General features: G+C 42.4%; 1 protein-coding gene across 1 annotated transcript in view; it reads right to left on the bottom strand.

Moving 5' to 3' along the window:
- TCF3 (transcription factor 3) overlaps positions 1 to 18391 on the bottom strand; it is a 133305-nt gene that overhangs the window by 112627 nt on the left and 2287 nt on the right. The window contains 2 exon segments of the mRNA XM_058163370.1: positions 4377 to 4449; positions 13107 to 13205. Of these exon segments, the coding sequence (XP_058019353.1) occupies positions 4377 to 4449; positions 13107 to 13178 (145 nt within the window). The 5' untranslated portion in view covers positions 13179 to 13205.

The raw sequence follows: 18391 nt of genomic DNA, 5'->3' as shown, positions 1-18391 counted from the left end.
TTATACTGAAGCTTTCCTCCCTCCTTCCAGCTTCTCAAAAAGGTCACGTCTGCTGCCTTGATACTGCTACAAGCTGCCTCAAAAATATAGAGGAAAGACATTTTAAAAAAAAAAAGGTTAAAAGCTAGTTTGCAAAAATCCCTCCCTTCCCCATAGACACACATGCACAAAGAAACCCCATTCTTTATCTTAGATGATTAGGAGGCTTCAGGTCATTCTAGAAGGAAAAAAATTGTTATATTTATTTACTGAGCAATATACAGCATTTTGTAGAGAAGTTGAAGGCAGCCTACATAGTGATCCCTCTTCCTAGTTTTCCCTACACGAATGGTACAAGGTTGGGCTTTGAGGCAGAGACTGGTCCGAAGTCAATCAATTAACTTCCATGGCTGAGAGGGAACTAGAATCTGTAGGTCTAATCACTCCTAGTCCAGCCCCTTCCCCACTAGACCTGATAGGCTGAGGGGGGAGGCCTGGCCCAATGAGCTTCCATGGCTGAAAGGGGGATTGAACCTGGGTTTCCCCACTCCTAGTCTAGCACTATTCATACTAGGCCACCCTGCCTTTGAACCAGTGGTGGGATTCTACTGGTTCGGACCGGTTTGGGCGAACTGGTAGCTCCAACAATCAGCTGGGAGCGAACCGGTTCTCCCTGACGATCAGATGGGCCCGCCCACCCACCTGCACTATTTTCCTACCTTTATCTCCTCAGCTGATTCGCGCGGCAGAATTGATTGCCGCGTGAATCAGCTGTGTTACTCCTCTGAAGAAACCTGGAAGTGAAGATTTGTTCAAACTGCGGAGGCGCACAATCATCGAACTGGTTGTTAAGCCAGGAGGATCCCATCACTACTCTGAACCCAAACCCTCCCTCCAGGTCACCAAAATGCACATAAAAAGGGAGAGAGGTTTTGACTGTACAGCTGCATCCATCATTGTGACTTATTGCCCCCTCCCCCCACTTCCATGATCTCTCCTCTCTATTTATCTATACACAGCTTATATATACATAGCCTAGTCATTGCATGCCCTTAGAAAAGGCTTGTGTGTATATAAACGCTTAAAGCAGCAGTGGCAGCAGCTCAAAACTACCCATGACAACACTGGCATGAAATCAAATTAAATTGGGATTATAATTTATCCATCGCCCGCCCCATCAGTGCATTAGAGAAAGGAAAAATCTGGAAGGGAGCTGAGTTTTGCTAACTTATTCTAGGACATCCAGCTTCACAGTGAAATTTGGTAAAAACTATAACTCCATTATTAACATTTTTCTGAGTGGTTGGATTAAACTCCTAGTAATCTTTACCAGGTTGGGAGGGCATGATGGGAGGATCCAGAGGGCAGGGCATTGAATAAATAAGTCCTGGAAAAATAGATATTTTTGCAAATTTACTTTTCTGTATCTAAGCAAGGTGTCCATATTAAAAGGTAAAGGTTCCCCTCGCACATATGTGCTAGTCGTTCCCGACTCTAGGGGGCGGTACTCATCTCCATTTCAAAGCCGAAGAGCCAGTGCTGTCCGAAGACATCTCTGTGGTCATATGGCCGGCATGACTAAACGCCAAAGGTGCACGGAACACTGTTACCTTCCTATCAAAGGTGGTACCAATTTTTCTACTTGCATTTTTTTATGTGCTTTCAAACTGCTAGGTTGGCAGAAGCTGGGACAAGTAACGGGAGCTCACCCTGTTATGCGGCACTAGGGATTCGAACCGCTGAACTGCCGACCTTTCGATTGACACACTCAGCGTCTTAGCCACTGAGCCACCGCATCTCTTTGTCCATATTATGGGTGATTAATTGCAGCCGGTCTGAAGCAGCATCTGAAGAGGGCATGGTTCCTAGTATAATAATTGTAAGATTATTGGTTTGGGTTTTTTTGTGAGGTGTGCATCCAGCAGACCAAAGCTAGTCTTGTTCTGCCAACATATAGGTATGGCTTGTTCAATAAAGAATGGTTAAAAAGACCAGGGTTTTGCATAATGTATGAGCAAAACATTAGTTGTTGCTTAAGAGAGAAAAACATTCTTCCAAATCTGTAATGTGTTGTTTTCTCCAGAATGGCAGATCCTCTAGTTGCTGTTGGCCTTTCTTGCATCCGCAAAGGTGTAGCTAGTGGGTGTGGCAGGAGGAGGATGGAGAAAACACCATAATAATTGGTGAATTAAAACCGCCGAATAATGGGGCAGAGCCGGCCCGGGCCAATTTTACAGGCCGCACAACTGATCTGAGTGGTTGATTGACGCTCCTGGTCTCTGGAATTCACACACAGAACTGATAGGAAATCCTGGGAACATGTTTGGATGGGTGTAAGTGTTGGGCGTATCATTCAGAGATAAATCAGAAAGACAGTTGCTCCGAGATGAAAGAGCAAGTCTGGGTGCAGAATTTCCTAAGTTTAAGACTTTGGCACTTCCAGTTCATAAAGTGTTGTACCTTATGATTCTTGACAAATGTATCTTGTCTTTTTATGTACACTGAGAGCGTATGCACCAAAGACAAATTCCTTGTGTGTCCAATCACACTTGGCCAATAAAGAATTCTATTCTATTCTATTCTATTCTATTCTATTCTATTCTATTCTATTCTATTCTATTCTATTCTATTCTATTCTATTCTATTCTGGTGAGGAAATAACAGGAGATGGAAGGAAAGCTCTCTGTTTGAGAGAGTCTAGAAGAGTTTTTCTTAACATCCTCAGCAGCTTTAAGATGCCTGGACTTCAACTCCCAGAATTCCCCCAGCCAACAAGAGGTTGAGAAATACTGTCCTAGAAAGACTGCTTAGTACTGTGGCAATATGGGGTTAGGTGGGCCCATGCCCTGCCCTCTTTTCTTTAAATGCGTCCATGCCATTTCACCCAGCTCGTCTTTTAATTAAGAAAGCCGGCAGCCTGAGTCAAAAGGAGCTGACACAAAGGTGGTGGATATTCTTCCAGCCCTAGAGAACAAAAGTCAGGCAGAGCTGGAGCGTAAACTTATGGATCCAAATCCCAAGCATGATTCCTTAAGTATGGAACCAAAGAACAACAACAATACCCCTCAAGCAAATATATCCCATAAGGGTTGATTGTGGCAAGTATCTTCATTTTGAAACACTTTTTTTTTTTTGGTAAAAAAGAGCATCAAAGGGGGAAAACACAGCAGACACGACAACCTTCAGGCACAGAACATGTGGCGGGGAATTTGGCTTTGTTCTCACCGCCTGTAGCTTCAACACTCGACACTTGCACAAACTTGTATCGCCCGCTGGCAGAAAATAAGAGTGTTCTCGAACACACACCTCAAATGAAAGTGATCCCCAGTGACAATGGAGCTCAATTCTTTACTTTCATGCTAAAGGACCAGCCCAAAAGAAAAGAGAGCGCTCTGTAGCTTTATACCATTAATAAATTAAAAAAAGGGTGGGAATTTCCCTTCGTTTTCAACTTTGTTTGGCTTTTCATTCACAGTGGGGGACCTTCCAGGTGTTTGGGACTATGCCTCTTCCATCTCTTGCCCATGGCTAGAAGGCCAGGGTTGAAAGTTGTGGCACTCTCGTTTCTCGATCTGACAGTTCCAGAGCTGCCATACAAAACACTGAGAGATAGATGCTTTAATTGCTTAAATCACTGTTTTTCAATCTTGGCAACTTTGTGTGGACTTCAACTCCTAGTAGTCTCCTGCAGAATGCTAAAGTTGCTAAGATTGAAAAACACTTCTTTTAAAAAGCAAAAAAAAAAAGAAGAAGAATATGTCATTTAGCTTGTAAAATATGAACATTTTGCTAAATAAGTAAGTGCCATTAAGGAAGAATAACTCAGGGCTGAAATGAGGGGGTCCTTCACGCTCTCTGAGCTTGGTTTGTTTTTCTTGCAGATGTTTCACCTACCCAAACTAGGTAACATCATCAGTGCATAAAGAAGTACATTTTCAAAAAAGCCCACGTTTTCTTTTTTTTAAAAAAACAACCCATAGCACAGCCAAAATAGCAGGATGTCATTTTCTTCCTTAGATTCTTGCTCCAGATCAGGGGTCTCTAACCTTGGCAACTTTAAGATTTGTGGACTTCAACTCCCAGAATTCCTCAGCCAGCTTTGCTTTGCTGGCTGAGGGATTCTGGGAGTTGAAGTCCACAAGTCTTAAAGTTGCCAAGGTTGGAGACCCCTGCTCCAGATCATCTTTTATGGGAACAGCCCACCAGATGAGATCAAGGCAAACAAACAAACAAAAAAAGAGAGAGAGAAAGAAATAGTGGTGTTTAACTGGGGAAAGGAAGCCTTAAGTCCCTGGACCAGATTTTTAACCATAGTCTGAATATTAGAAAACATGTTACATCTATATCAAAGAGTTTGGGTTTTTTCTCCTCAAAGGGAAGAGAAAGTTAAACAGTACCTGATCCACCAAACTGCGTGCTACCAAGAGTCGTGGGCCTGTTTTTTCCATTAGTCACCGGCAAGGGAAACATCTAGAAAAAAGAAAGCAAACAATAACAAGATTAAACATCGGAGAACATGGGTGTGGGAAGAACGGGAAATAATTCAGCAATTAAAAACATTCTGAGAGGTACCGCCACAGGTTTAGCTATCTAGCCAAAATCCAAAATGAAACAAAGCTGTCATATTTCATCAGTGAGCTCTTCAAACTGTTTGCAAAAACTTTTGCTGTTTTTGTGTGTGCAATTGCTAGATAGACCATAAATCTTCTGCAGGGTTAAATTATTGGGCTGCCTATCTTGGGTCTGTTTGCTATTTAAAAACCACTATGCAAACAATAGAAAAACCCACCCAGAGAGCGTTGCAACGATAAGATAAAAATCAGAAGCCGCAATAATCAAGGCAATAAATTAAAGCATAAAAATCGGAATAAAGCAGCAAGGAAGCCCTAATGTTCTAGTATTCTGAAATAGTTCTTCAAATGCCTAGGAAATGAAAACATCGATTGGATATCAAAAATTTCAGAAGGGCATCTCTAGGGATTGCATTTCACAGAGGAAGCCTGATCCCGTAAGGAGTCAAAGAAGTGGATTCTTAAAATGAATGTGGATGATCAGTTAGAAATGCATTTCTATTTCCTTAAAACTGCATTTCTAAAAGATCTCAGTTATGTTCACTTAGGAATCGTTCCAAAAAATACAAGGTAGATTTTGTCCTTCCCCAAAGGACAGGTAGAAGCACAGCTGTTAGCATAGCTTTCCCCAACCTGCTATCAGGCGTGTTATCTAAATGAAGCAATAACCAGTTCCTGAGCAGGTAAGGGGCAGATTAACCTGAGCAGTGAGAAGAGGGAGGAAGGACCAACACACTCTAACTTCCAGCAGTGTGTGTGTGTGTTTTCACCTCTTTTCCCACACAGCCTTGGAAGCCGTTATACTGTCTTATATTGGTCCTTCTGTATAGACATATTTGATGCCTCTTTCCCCTTCTAAGTGAGCTGCCCATAAAGGCTGAAGAGAGAAGTCCCCATTCTAGAAAATAACTGAACAGTCCCCACAAACCAGAGTTGAAACAGTCCTGCCTGATATCCTCCAGATGTGTCAGGATGAGACCCAGCACATCTGGAAGGCGTCAAACTGGGGAAGGCCGATCAACTCAAGGGTCACTCCAAGGTCTTGGCTGAATGAAGAATGCTCCTGATGGGCATAGGCAACTGTCCAGTGAGAAGTCAGGTCACGGGCTTGGCTTATTATCTCCATTCTGCATTCTGGGTCTATCCAGCTTTAATTTCCATTCCTCTGTTTTGAGCCAATCTGCCCAATGGTCAGAGATAGCATGAGCTGCAGTCCAGAAACATCTGGAAGGACCACAGACTGGATTCACACAACCAGACTAGAAAGAGGGCGAGTAGTCCGGCTCAACATGTTCAAACCAGGATGTCACGTTTAGCCCACATACGGCTTTTTAATTCCAACATAATATGTTATGGAAACTTAGAAATGGCATGTTTTTTGTTAAAATAGGTTAGGGGAGAAGATGTTGTGTGAACCCAATTATTCTGTCTTCTCTATAAGACAGCTAAAGGTCAATATCCTGCCACAGGAAAATGCCTATAGCAATTGTAACACTTTTACATGGAGATGCCAGGAACTGAACTAAAGATAATTAACAGAATAAGAGATTTGGAAGGGACCTTGATGGTCTTCTAGTCCAACGCTTTGCTCAAGCAGGAGACCCTATACCCGTGATGGTGAACCTATGGCATGGGTGCCATAGGTGGCACGCGGAGTCATATCTTTGGGCATGCAAGCGTTGCCCTAGCTCAGCTCCAGCGCACATGCGCATGCCAGCCAGCTGATTTTCGGGCCTTCCGGGCCCACTGGAAATCAGGAAACAGGCTGTTTCCAGCCTCCAGAGGGCCTCCGGGGTGGTGGGGAAGGCCGTTTTCTCCCTCCCCAGGCTCCAAGAAAGCCTCTGGAGCCTGGGGAGGGTGAAAAACAGGCCCACCATGCCATCGCATGCAAAAAGCGAGGGGAACACAGGGGGGGTCACATACGCATATGTGGGATGCGGAGGTGCAATGAATTATGGGTGTGGGCACATGCATGAGTGACACCACCACCACCACCCCGCGCTTCCCCCGCTTTTGGCACACAATGGCAAAAAGGGTAGCCATCACTGCCCTATACCATTTCAGACAAATGCATGTCCAATCTCTTCTTAAAAACCTCCAGTGATGGAATACCCTGAACTTTTGGAGGCAAATCATTCCACCGATTAATTGTTCTGTCAGGAAATTTCTCCTTATTTCTAAGTTGCTTCTCTCCTTGACTTGTTTCCATCCACTGCTCCTTGTCCTGCTTTGGAAAATAGGTTTTACAATTGGGACTAGAATTTCTAAGCAAGGCAGTTCTTGTGAGTTGCACCGAATTTTACAATCTTTTTTGCTACAGTTGTTAAGTGACTCACTGCAGTTGTTAAGTAAACCACCTGGTCATTAAGTGACTTTGGCTTTCCCCCACTCAGAAGTCAGCTGGGAAGGTCACAAATGGTAATCACATGACCATGGGACCACTGCAATTGTTATAAAGACATGCTGGTTGATAAATTCTGATCACATTACCTTAGGGATGCTGTACTGGTTGCAAATCGCTTTTTTCAGCACCGTTGCAACTTTGAACCGTTGCTAAACAAATAATTACAAGTTGAGGACTACTGGTGATCTAATCAAATTAGGCTACAAAGCATTTTTCAAATTCTCAATTGGGAGTATTACCAGTGAAACGCAAGTTGTCAGGCCCTCTCTTAAGAGGCATCCCTGCCCTGGTCCAGCAAGGCATCATAGAAAATGCGGAGTCCTTAGTGCTCTTTGAGTTTGGTTGTTTTTTAGCAGATGTTTCATTGCCCAGCTAAGTAACCTCAGTAGCACTGAAGACGTTACCTAGTTGGGTAATGAAATGTCTCTAAGAAAACAACTAAGCTCAGAGAGCATGAAGGATTCCTCATTTCAACCCTAAGCCACAAATAATCTCTTCTGTTGGTCCCATAGATCCTTTGGAAGGATCCTCTGATCCTTTCTGCTTTTCTGCTTCTCAAAAACGGAAGGCTTCTTTTGTGGAAAGGTATTTCCACTTATTCTAAGGAATGGGGAATATGAGCAGTGAGGGGTCCTTGGTTACTCTCTGAGCTTGCTTGTTTCCTTGCAGACGTATCATTACCCAAACTAGGTAACATCATCAGTGCACTGAAGATGTTACCTAGTTTGGGTAATGAAACATCTGCAAGAAAACAAGCAAGCTCAGGACCACTCAATGTCAATCCTGAGCAACAAATATTCTCCTTTATTCATATGAGCAATTTATTAATTTAGAAAAGTTATATTACCACCTACTCACACGTGGGCGACTCAAGACGGCTTACAAGGATCTAAAAACACCATAGAAAAATAGAACTAATAAAATAGTAATGCCACACGCCCTCATTTTTTTTCGTGTGGAACAAGGGAGGATGCTGTTTTCAGGGAGTGATGGCTGCAATATATACCTTCTGCATGTATAAAACAATGGAAAGATGTTTCTCATTTTTAAAAAAATGAGAAACATTTTTTTTAAAAAATTAAGAAACTTTAAATTTAAAATTTTAATTAAATTGTAATATTTTTTTAAATATTAATATTTAATAATAAATAATATTTAATTAAATATTAATATTTAAATAATATTTCAATATTAATGTTTAAATTAAATTTATTTATTAAAATTTATTAAATTTTAATAAAAATTGAAGAAACTCCCAGAGTTTAAGTCCACAAGTCTTAAAAGAGTCAAGTTTGCAGACCCCTGGTCTATCAAGTGAAGTGACTAAGGCCTTTAACTTAGCTGTTATTTAGAAACAGAAGACAGTTCTTCACTCAACAGCCAGGTTAAAACAACTGGCGCTAACAAATACTATACTATTCCATTTTAATTCAAAGGAGTAGTCTTTTTTTTAAAAAAATCATCCTGCTTTTCTGAAAACTTTTTTGTCAAATTTCAACATTAACACTAAACATATGGATTAAAAAAAAACATCCAATACCCATCGAGACCTTATTTGCATAGCCCCACCCCCACCAGATCCTTGGGAGTTCTACTTCCTGCTCACCCTCAAATGTGACAGGCTGTGTAAGATAAGAAACGCCAAATCTTAAGAACAATAGCAAAACAGTAAAACAGGCAGCACTTGCAGTGACCTGCCGAACACGACAAAATTAATCCCATCTGTCTGGGAAATGTTCTCTTTCGGGCCAAGAGAGAAAGGAAGGAAGGAAGGCAGATTAAACTCAGACCAGTTCAAAAACATTTGCACGATGCAAAAAAAAAAATCATAAAAGTGGAAAGATCTCCCACATTTATCACTCCGCTTATTTTACCCTTGCTTAATACACATTCGCAGTCTCAGTCCAGCTGGAAGTTCCCTTCCAAATAAAAAAATCTTTCTGCTTGTACCCCACAGGAAGGCCTCTGAAAATATCTTTATCAATCCAGCACTGAGGAGGCTTCAAATGAGACCTGTTTATAAAATCACAAACACAAAATTGTATCTAACTGATAACATATATTAAAAGCTAGTTAGTCTTCAAGTGCCAGCTATTACAATAGCAATCATGTATCTGCTATTGCTTTGCTTTCAAGTAAGATGGTTAACACTATCAAAATGAACTCCTTAGATAGATCCAATTACTGGCTTCCCAGTTTTACTATGTTGCATGCTATCAATTTATGGCTTTTGATTCAGCTCCAATTCATCGCTGGGCCTCCCATCATTCACACAGACTGCTTTTCAAGCCACCTAACCTCCTAAACCAGTGATGGTGAACCTTTTCGGCCCTGAGTGCCCAAACCAGGACGTCCGTGTGCGCCGGAGCCCCGGAAACTCGAAGACCAGCTGGCTGGTACACACGCACGCACCGGAAACCAGAACAACAGCTGGCGATGGCACGCATGCCCACAGACAGGGCTCTGGGTGCCACCTCCGGTATGCGTGTCATGGGTTCTCCATCACAGTCCTAGCTGCTCCTCTCTGCCAATAAAAATGTCTGGTTTGAAGCTCCTGTCAGAAAATCCAGCAACTTGTAAAGAAGAATGGATCCTGCTCTAAGGTGTAGGCTCAATCCAGAGAAGGGATTGGCTAAGGCTCTGGAAAAATCTTGTGGGAATCGAGGTTAGTTCCTTCAGACATGGCCAGTGTCTAACTGAGCCGAATGCTCTTTCAGTTGGAAAAAAACAAAAAATCCTAGAAAGATACATGAAGCCAACCATGATACTCTCTGTCGGTAACCGATCTTCCAGGCGAGATTCTTTTTCCAGCCCTGGAAATTGCAGGAGATGTGACTATGATATGCGACGTTGAGATACTTGCATGCAGAAAATTAACAGGCCAGGTGGCATTTTCTGTGGCACATTAGTTTTAGGGTAGATTGCCTCTGCTTGATCGCACTAAATTGTTTCAGTCCAGGATAGCTATGGTGAGGGAACACACCATATTAGGCCATTCTGTGTAATACAGGTAGTCCTCGATTTACAAGAGTTCATTTAGTGATGGTTCAAAGTTACAATGGCACTGGAAAAAGTGATATGTGATCATTTTTCACACTTATGACCGTTGCATCATCTCCAAGGTCACATGATTTACATTCAAAGCTTGGCAACTGGTTCATATTTATGACAGTTGTAATGTCCCAAAGTCATGTGATCACCTTTTGCGACCTTTTGACAAGCAAAGTCAATGGGGAAGCCAGATTCACTTAACAACCGTTACTAATTTGACAACTGCAGTGATTCACTTAACAACTATGGCAGGAAAGGTTGTAAAATGGGGCAAAACTCACTTAACAACAGAACTTTGGGGCTCAACTGTGGTCATATGTATATGCAGTTCTCAACTTACGACCACAACTGAGCCCAAAATTTCTGTTGCTAATAAGTGAGACATTTGTTAAGTGAGTTTTTCCTCATTTTACAACTTTTCTCACATTTGTTAAGTGAATCACCGCAGTTGTATAGTTAGTAACATGGTTGTTAAGTGAATCTAGCTTCCCCATTGACTTTGCTTGTCAGAAGGTCACAAAAGGGGATCCCATGACCCCGAGACACTGCAACAGTCTTAAATATGAACCAGTTGCCAAGCATCTGAATCTTGATCTCGTGGCCATGGAGATGCTGCAATGGTCATAAGTGTGAAAAATGGTCAAAGTCACTTTTTTCAGTGCCATTGTAACATTGAGCAGTCACTAAATGAACCCTTGTAAGTCGAGGACAACCTGTATCTTTGAAACAGTCTTGATTCCTGGTGACTACATGGATAAGTTCCTATAGTTTTCTGCAAGATTTCAGAAGTGGTTTGCCATTGTCAGCTTCCTAGGGTTGAGAGACACCTGGCTGGCACCAGATCTCCCAGCTGTGCTTAAGATAAGATTAGAACTCACAGTCTCCCAGCTTCTAGCTTTTAACTATAAGACTTACCTTCATGATGCAAATACATAGTTAATTCAAAAGAGCCTGAAAATGTGGACTCCCATCACCACGTTAAGGGGCGTAACATTCATTTGCAAAGAGTAAGAATTTGGTTTGATCTAGTGATTAAGGCGCCAGTTTAGAAAGCAGGAGACCGAGTTCAAGTCCCACCTTAGCCATCAAAGCCAGCTGGGTGACTTTGGACTTATCACCTAGAGACTGTGAGTTCTGATCCTGCCTTAGGTATGAAAACTGGCTGGGTCACTCTTTCTCAGCCCAACCTACCTCACAGGGTGGTTGTTATGGGAAAAATAGGAGGAGGAGGAAGGTGTGTTGAATATGTTCATTGCCTTATTTATAAAAACAATAAAGGCAGGATATAAATAAAAAATAAAAAAAATTAGAGGAAGAGAAAACTGGGGGAAGGGAACGGACCACAAAGAAGATGGCAGCCCCTTTTAAGCAGAAAACTTTTCCTGCCAATGTGGAACAATGTGGGGGGAAAAAAAACACCAAGCCTTTGCAGCAACCCTCGATGATCACTGCATGACGCCCCCAAACATTCATGACCAGGAGAAAATACTAACCAATCATTAACAGAGCAAAGGGAACTAACCAGAACAAAAAATACACAATCTGCCCACTGATCCTCCCATGGGCCACAGAATATTGAGGAACAAACCACATACGTGGGCAGAAGGGACACTGCTGCAGAACCAGGATGTTCCCCGTTTGAACAAGCCAGAAGCAAGCCAGGAAAAGAGCAAGGATCCAGCAAGGATCGTCCCTAGTCATCCTTTGCTCTGCGCTTATCTCTTTATCTCCCTCCACGGTGTGGAGAGTCTCTGCCAGCTTCCTTCCAAAGAGCCTCTTATCTTAAAAAGGCTTTTATCTTAAAAAGCCAAAGTCTCCCACCCTTTGAAGTACAATTTGAATGACAGTTTTCCAACTGCATCTACTCCTGGTGTCAGTGAAGGCTGAGAAAAGTATTGAGAAGAGAAAGAGATGGTGGACCTACCGGTGAAACATCCAGCAAAATATGGAGCCAATGGCCATGAGGACCTAATACACAGTTCATTAAACTTCAACTATAAGATGTGTGGACTTCAACTCCCAGAATTCTGGCTGGAGAAGATGTGTGGACTCCTAGCATAGCTGGCTGGGGAATTCTGGGAGTTGAAGTCCACAGATCTTAACCTTGCCAAGTTTTGAAAAACACAGCTCCAGGGCAAAGGAAGTACCCTCGATATTTTCTCAGATCCTTAGCGCTTAGTCTGGGACATTTGGGTTTAATACAGGTATAGAAAGATGCAACAGAGAAGCCAATCCAATCCAACTAATACCCTCTCTGGAAGAATTAAGAGATTTTGGGGCAGCCCCCAAACAACACCCATTTCTTTTTCTTTTTTTTTAAGTTTTTTTTAAAAATTTTTTTATAAAAATGTCAAATCGATGCGTGAACAGTGTGTGGCACCTGGGCGCCATACATTCCAGTAAAAACAAAAACTGATCAGCCCCCATTTCTGAGCTTCGCCTGTTCTCTGACACATCCCTCTAAATTCCTGCTTTAGGCAAGCGTACCTACTCAAACAAGCCAACGCTACATTCCCTGTCCATTTCAGATGGTTTGCAAGAAATTCGGCCAGCAGGACTTATTTCCCAGTTACAATAAACACAAATTAAAATTCTGGGCTTGGCCAGAAAACAGACGGAGAGAGAGGGGCGGTCTGAAGGCGAATCCAGGATTAACGGTAGCATTTTGGTCAGTTAGGAGAACCTTATACTTTTATCTGGGGTTTTTTTTTGGGGGGGAGGGAAGAATTTAAAGGGTGGAAGAAGACATCTGACTGATTACCTGCTTTGTTTTCTTCCCATCAGGCCAAACTACTGTACCTCCTTAAGCCTTCACAACAAGGAGACTATGCAATTACTGGTCCCCCTTGACACTCTTAAGTACAGAGAACAAACAAGTTGAAGCTTGTAGTTTGCGACTCCCAGTTAACCCCCCTCCCTTCTGCCAGGGGTATCCTCCAACCCCTCCCCTTGAAGCCCAGAGCATGCCGGGTACAAAATGGAGCTGCTGCTCTTTTAGACATCTCCCCCCCACACCCCGCGGGGCGCGCGCACACACACACAAAACGACCCCAAATTCAGGAAATTTACTGAGCCTCCATCGCCCCCAGCGTCTCACTTACCATACTGAAATCTAGGAGATCGCTTAATTCCTTGTCGGTTCCTGCTGCAGCCATTCTTTGTTGCTGGTTCATATTCCCACCGATTGAAATGGTGCCTGTCTTTTTTAGAAAAAGGACACGGGGAGGGAAGGAGGGAGGGAGGGAGGGGGCGATACGGGAGGAGAAAGGAAGCAGGATAGGAGTGGAGAAGAAAGAGATTTTTTTTTTAATGGAATGGAAGCGCTTCAAAATAAGCTCATGTTATTCAATACTAGATACAATATGCAACTATTTCTCAGAATTATAAATCCTCCCGGGCAAAAATTCTCTAGCAAGCAACAAGTGAGTAATTAAAACTCTCTCTCTCTCTCTTGCACACACAGGCACGCGTGCGCACGCACACACGCACACACACACAGAGTATCTTTAAGTGCCAATTTCTTGACTGGGGTCACTTCAAAATCAATTTAAAAAAATTTAAAAATCACAAATAAACACAGGAATGGGAAGACAGCAGAAATCTAAAGGTTAGCCTTATCACCTGTTACTCCAGTTACCAAAGTAATTCTGCAGTTAATACTAATAATATTTACAAATCCATCAATCACAACCCCCCCCCATTTTTTTTCTTTTTTTTATACGGACTAGAGGACTTCTTGTTCCCGCAAATAATAAAGCAAGGGTTTCATTTTCTGCACCCTTAAGAGACACAGTAGAAAATACTTAAAATCTCTAAAAACTAAAAATCAGTGTGTGATCCAACCCCCGCAGGGCAATTGCAGTGAAATCTTACACTAACCTCTGTTGATCTGCCTGAACATTTGAGCAGAAATGAAATGAAATGAATAAATAAATAAATAAATAAATGGCATGTCGTATGTACCAAAATTCAGGTTAACAGCTAACACAAAAATTCCATCTTTTGCACACACAGGCTTTGCTTTATCTGTGGAAGAGCTAGCTGTGTTGACGAGGAACAATTTTCTCTAATCAACGGCCTCGCTTTCAATCCTTCCCAGCCTCATTCTCCCCACATAAAAAAATAAAACTATATAAAAAAATAAACACTGTAGTGTCCTTGGGGCAGAGAGCCTTTGTTAATTTTGCCTGCCCCATGCTGCTGACTGTGTGGTTTTTAACGTCTGTCTTTTTTGCAAGCTACCCAGAATCATTTGGGAGTGGGTGGCATGCAAATATGTAAAATAAACAATAATTACTAACAGGCTCCTTGGCTTGAAAGAGGCCACAGAGGTCATCAAATCCAGCCCCCTGCTCAGCCAGCGCAAGAATTACAAAATAAAGACCCAAATTACTTGCTGGATTGTAAGAGCGTAGCTTTATACTCGCACCATGAGAACACAGATAGTTTATTGTACTTGTAAGTGAAGTAAACACTGCACAACTCAGTGGGATCTACTGCAGAGTAAACCTGGCCCAGTTTTAAGCAACCCTTTTAAGTGCAGATTTGTGTGTGTGTGTGTGCATCTGGGGACCTCCATATACAACAACAATGTCCACAATCCTTAGTCAACAAGGAAAGGCTGCTGTAAAACATTGGGGGGTGGGCGGGTGGGGGGGGAGTTGTCCTGGTTGTGTGAATCCGATCAATGGGGATGCAGCCTAGGAAAGCAGCCAGGTACCATCTTTAAATTTGTAGTCTTCAGGGGGAAAAAATTACTTCACACTGTGAAGTGAGATGTCCTCACATTTAATCTCGCTTGTTTTGGTAAAACCTACAGATCAGAGAAACTTCAAGGCTCAGGAATTGTAACATATAATTATTACCCAAAATAATATTTTATTTAAAACCCCCTCATAAGGCTTTAGAGCTTATCGGTCACCCACCAACGACAAAAACAAACAAAAATATGTATAACTCTCTGCCACAAGATATGGTACAAGCCATTCATTATAAAAAAAAAAAAAGAAAGGAATTCAAATTAGACAAGAGGACAAATGAAAGATTTTAGTACTTCTTAAGCATAAAAGTGGGATTTAATTTCCACACAGGCCTTTGATCCCAAATGAGACATGTCAGGGCACAAAACAAATACTAGAATCCTTAATTTCTTTGAGGCTCGTGAACAGAAAGATACTTGTGGACTTACGCTCACATGGAATCAGACTTGGAAGGAAAGATACACCCAATTATTTATTGATATCCTTCCCTTATTGTTTTTATAAATAACACAAGGCAGCTAACATACCTAATACCCCTTTTATGTACACTGAGAGCATATGCACCAAGACAAATTCCTTGTGTGTCCAATCACACTTGGCCAATAAAAATTCTATTCTATTCTATTCTATTCTTCCTTCTATTTTCCTCACAATAACTACCCTGTTAAGTGGGTTGAGCTGAGAGAGAGGGACTAGTCCGAAGTCACCCAGCCAGGTTTCATGCCTAAGGCAGGACCAGAACTCACAGTCTCCTGGTTTCTAGCCTGGCGCCTTCATCACTAGATCAATCAACTCTCCTGCTCAATGCTCCTATTTCTGCTTGGATGAAAATGGGAGACACCCCCCCCCCATAGAAATGCACAAGTGGGGTTTGCCCCAAATTGCCAGAGCACACTTTCTACAATACATGCTAATCAGGGGTTGACAACTCAACAAATTTAATTGCTCTGTTTTCCTGTGATTCCTTTACTGGTTCTCTTCCTTTTCTGATGCCCCCAGGCCCCATTGCCCCTTGTAAATAAAAAACTCTAACTATGCCTTATATATTCATTGTTGATCTTATGTAACAGACACATTGGGAATAGCAATCTTTACCTTTGCTGATAGATAGATAGATAGATAGATAGATAGATAGATAGATAGATAGATAGATAGATGTGTGTTACTTGAGTGGGTGGGTAGAAACTCCAGAATCCTAGACATGTCTACTTGAAAGTAAGCTCCATGATTGCCAACGGGCCTTACTCCACACAAAGCACAATTAGGATTGTAATCCAGACTTTTCAGGCTACGCCATGTAATGGGCAGAGAGTCCCACTGAATACTATGAGGTTACAAGACTGTGCAGCCAATCCAGTTTACTCTGTAATTTAGAAGGAAAAAGAAAGCCTCACACCCACTCACTTTCTCTATGAACTTAGTGAAGGCAATTGAGTAATGGTGCAATAGAGCCTTTAATTTCAGCCAACTATCTGGCAATTACTTTTTATCTGAAAGTTGCTAAGCGTGTTTCCAGAAACTCCTTGTAATAAGGGCTAAATTCGAAGGTGGAAAACAAAAACTTTTGATCATTCGCCCAGAAGGCCAGATTGCACTCCCGAAGACCTGGATTCAACTCACTGTTGGAAAACTCACCGGGCCTGTCTCTTCCTCTCAGTTCCAGCCTACCTCATGAAGATAATCTGGAAAAAGCAGACTGCTACACAGGAGGAATGGTAGCAATGAAATCAAAGTAAGATGTGGGGTATCCCTAGAATTTCTCCTCACTTTGGGGTGAGGAGCAGAAACGGATGGGAGAAAGAACTGGTACCCTACCAATCTACCTCCTTATCAAGGTGTTTTTTTTTTTACAAAAATAAATCTCCCCCTGCTCCATTGACATATGTGGGGGCGGAGATGGAAAAAGCACCCCCTTAAACGGCATTTCACCCCTCCTTCGTTGAGGGCACTTGCCAGTCTTAAGCCGAGGCATGGCAGAATCCCAGACACGTGCTCTCAGCATGAGCAATTGCCTGGATCCGGCCGATGAACCGATGAACCCGGTCTTACTAACTCCAGACACGGATATGGATATTCTAGGAGCCCGGGGTTCAGCCCTGCCAGTCGGCTGGTGCTCTCTCTCTCTGCTCTCTGCTGGCAAAGATCCACACAAGAACACAAGGGCAAACTGAAGGCGGCTGGACTTCAGGCAGGAAACGCGGTGGCGTTGAGTTTTCCCCTCCCCAAAATATTTCTTCAAATCTCCCCCTTCCCCTGCTCCTGCCCGAGAAAGTTGCTGTCCCCCCAGCTGATGGGCGGCCCCCAACCTGCTCCCCCCCCCATTCCAAGCAGTTCTTCTCCTCTCTCCCTGCTGCCCTTCAACCTGACTCATTTGGGGTTCCTTTCACTACTAGAAGCGGAACATTTTTTCCCCCCCTTCAGGACAAAGACTCCAAACCAGCTTCCCCCAGACCCTCCCCCCACCCCCAGGCCCCTCCTCCACCCCCTCCTCCTCTCCCATCCCCTATTACCATACTTTTAAAGAAAAAAAAATTAAACAAACTCCAGGCAGCTTCATGGATATTTGCTAGAAGTCTCTTTAGGCAACTTAAAGTAGCCACAAACAGATCAAAAAGCGGAGGGGGAGGGAAGGTGGAGAGCCAGCCAGGGGAAAACAAATCTAACACAAAGCAAAGTGTGTATGTGTGTGTGTGTGTGTATGAGGGGGAGGTCTTGCCTGTGCATTAAAAAGAAAAGTTTGTAATAAGCTCAAAGGCTCCCGACATCTACTTCCAATGTTCACACAGAGCTTTTTAGAATTTCTTTTTAAATTACTGGTGGAAGGGGGGGGGAGAATTCACATTAGGTTCCCCCCCCCTTTCCAGTTTGGTTTAATGCAGCAGACAAGGAATCTCTTATATGCAAGCAGCTGCCATCTGGGGCCTCACCCCCCTCCTCAAATGCACCCATATTACTGGACGATAAATGCTGTATCTGAGGACTGGCGTGGGGGTCTCCCTTTTCTCTTTCAGCAATTGAGGCCTAACTTATTTTACAGCCATCAACAACTTGCTCACAATAAAGCAGCCAATTAGCAGATTCATTAATATATTGTGCTGCTTCCGAGAATACTACGCACAGGTATATAGAATGATTTCACACAGATAAACTTATAGATTTTAGACATGTGATATATATAAGTACAGGAACAAGTGATTGAAGAAAACATTATCTAGGCAGATAAAGTAAAAAGATCTACGTACAACTCAGCATAAATAATGACCTGTTTTATTTAAGGCCTGGGGAACAGTTTCACTCAGCATTTGAAGCATTATTTCAAATTACACAAGAACTTTGCAGCTATTTGTCATCTTTCTCAAAAACTAAAAAAAACAGAGGTTTGTGCCCATTTGATTGGCAAACAGCAACAACAAATATTTAAACCAGAGACAATTGTTTTATACACATGGACACCGAAGTCAGAAGAAATAGTTTTGCCGACAGACTAAATTCTCAGAAAGAATTCTCCCCACAGAGTTCCAAAAATCTAGTGGTTGCACTTAAATTCTGGGATATTCTAAAGTAGGCCTAGATTGTTGCCATACAAACTTCGCAAGGAAATTGCTGAAGGGAAAAGAGAGAAGGGT

Source organism: Ahaetulla prasina, chromosome 1 (assembly GCF_028640845.1).
Source record: "Ahaetulla prasina isolate Xishuangbanna chromosome 1, ASM2864084v1, whole genome shotgun sequence".
Lineage (NCBI taxonomy): Eukaryota > Metazoa > Chordata > Lepidosauria > Squamata > Colubridae > Ahaetulla > Ahaetulla prasina.
Note: the sequence above shows the minus strand (reverse complement) of the source record. Positions and strands in the feature narration are given on the sequence as shown.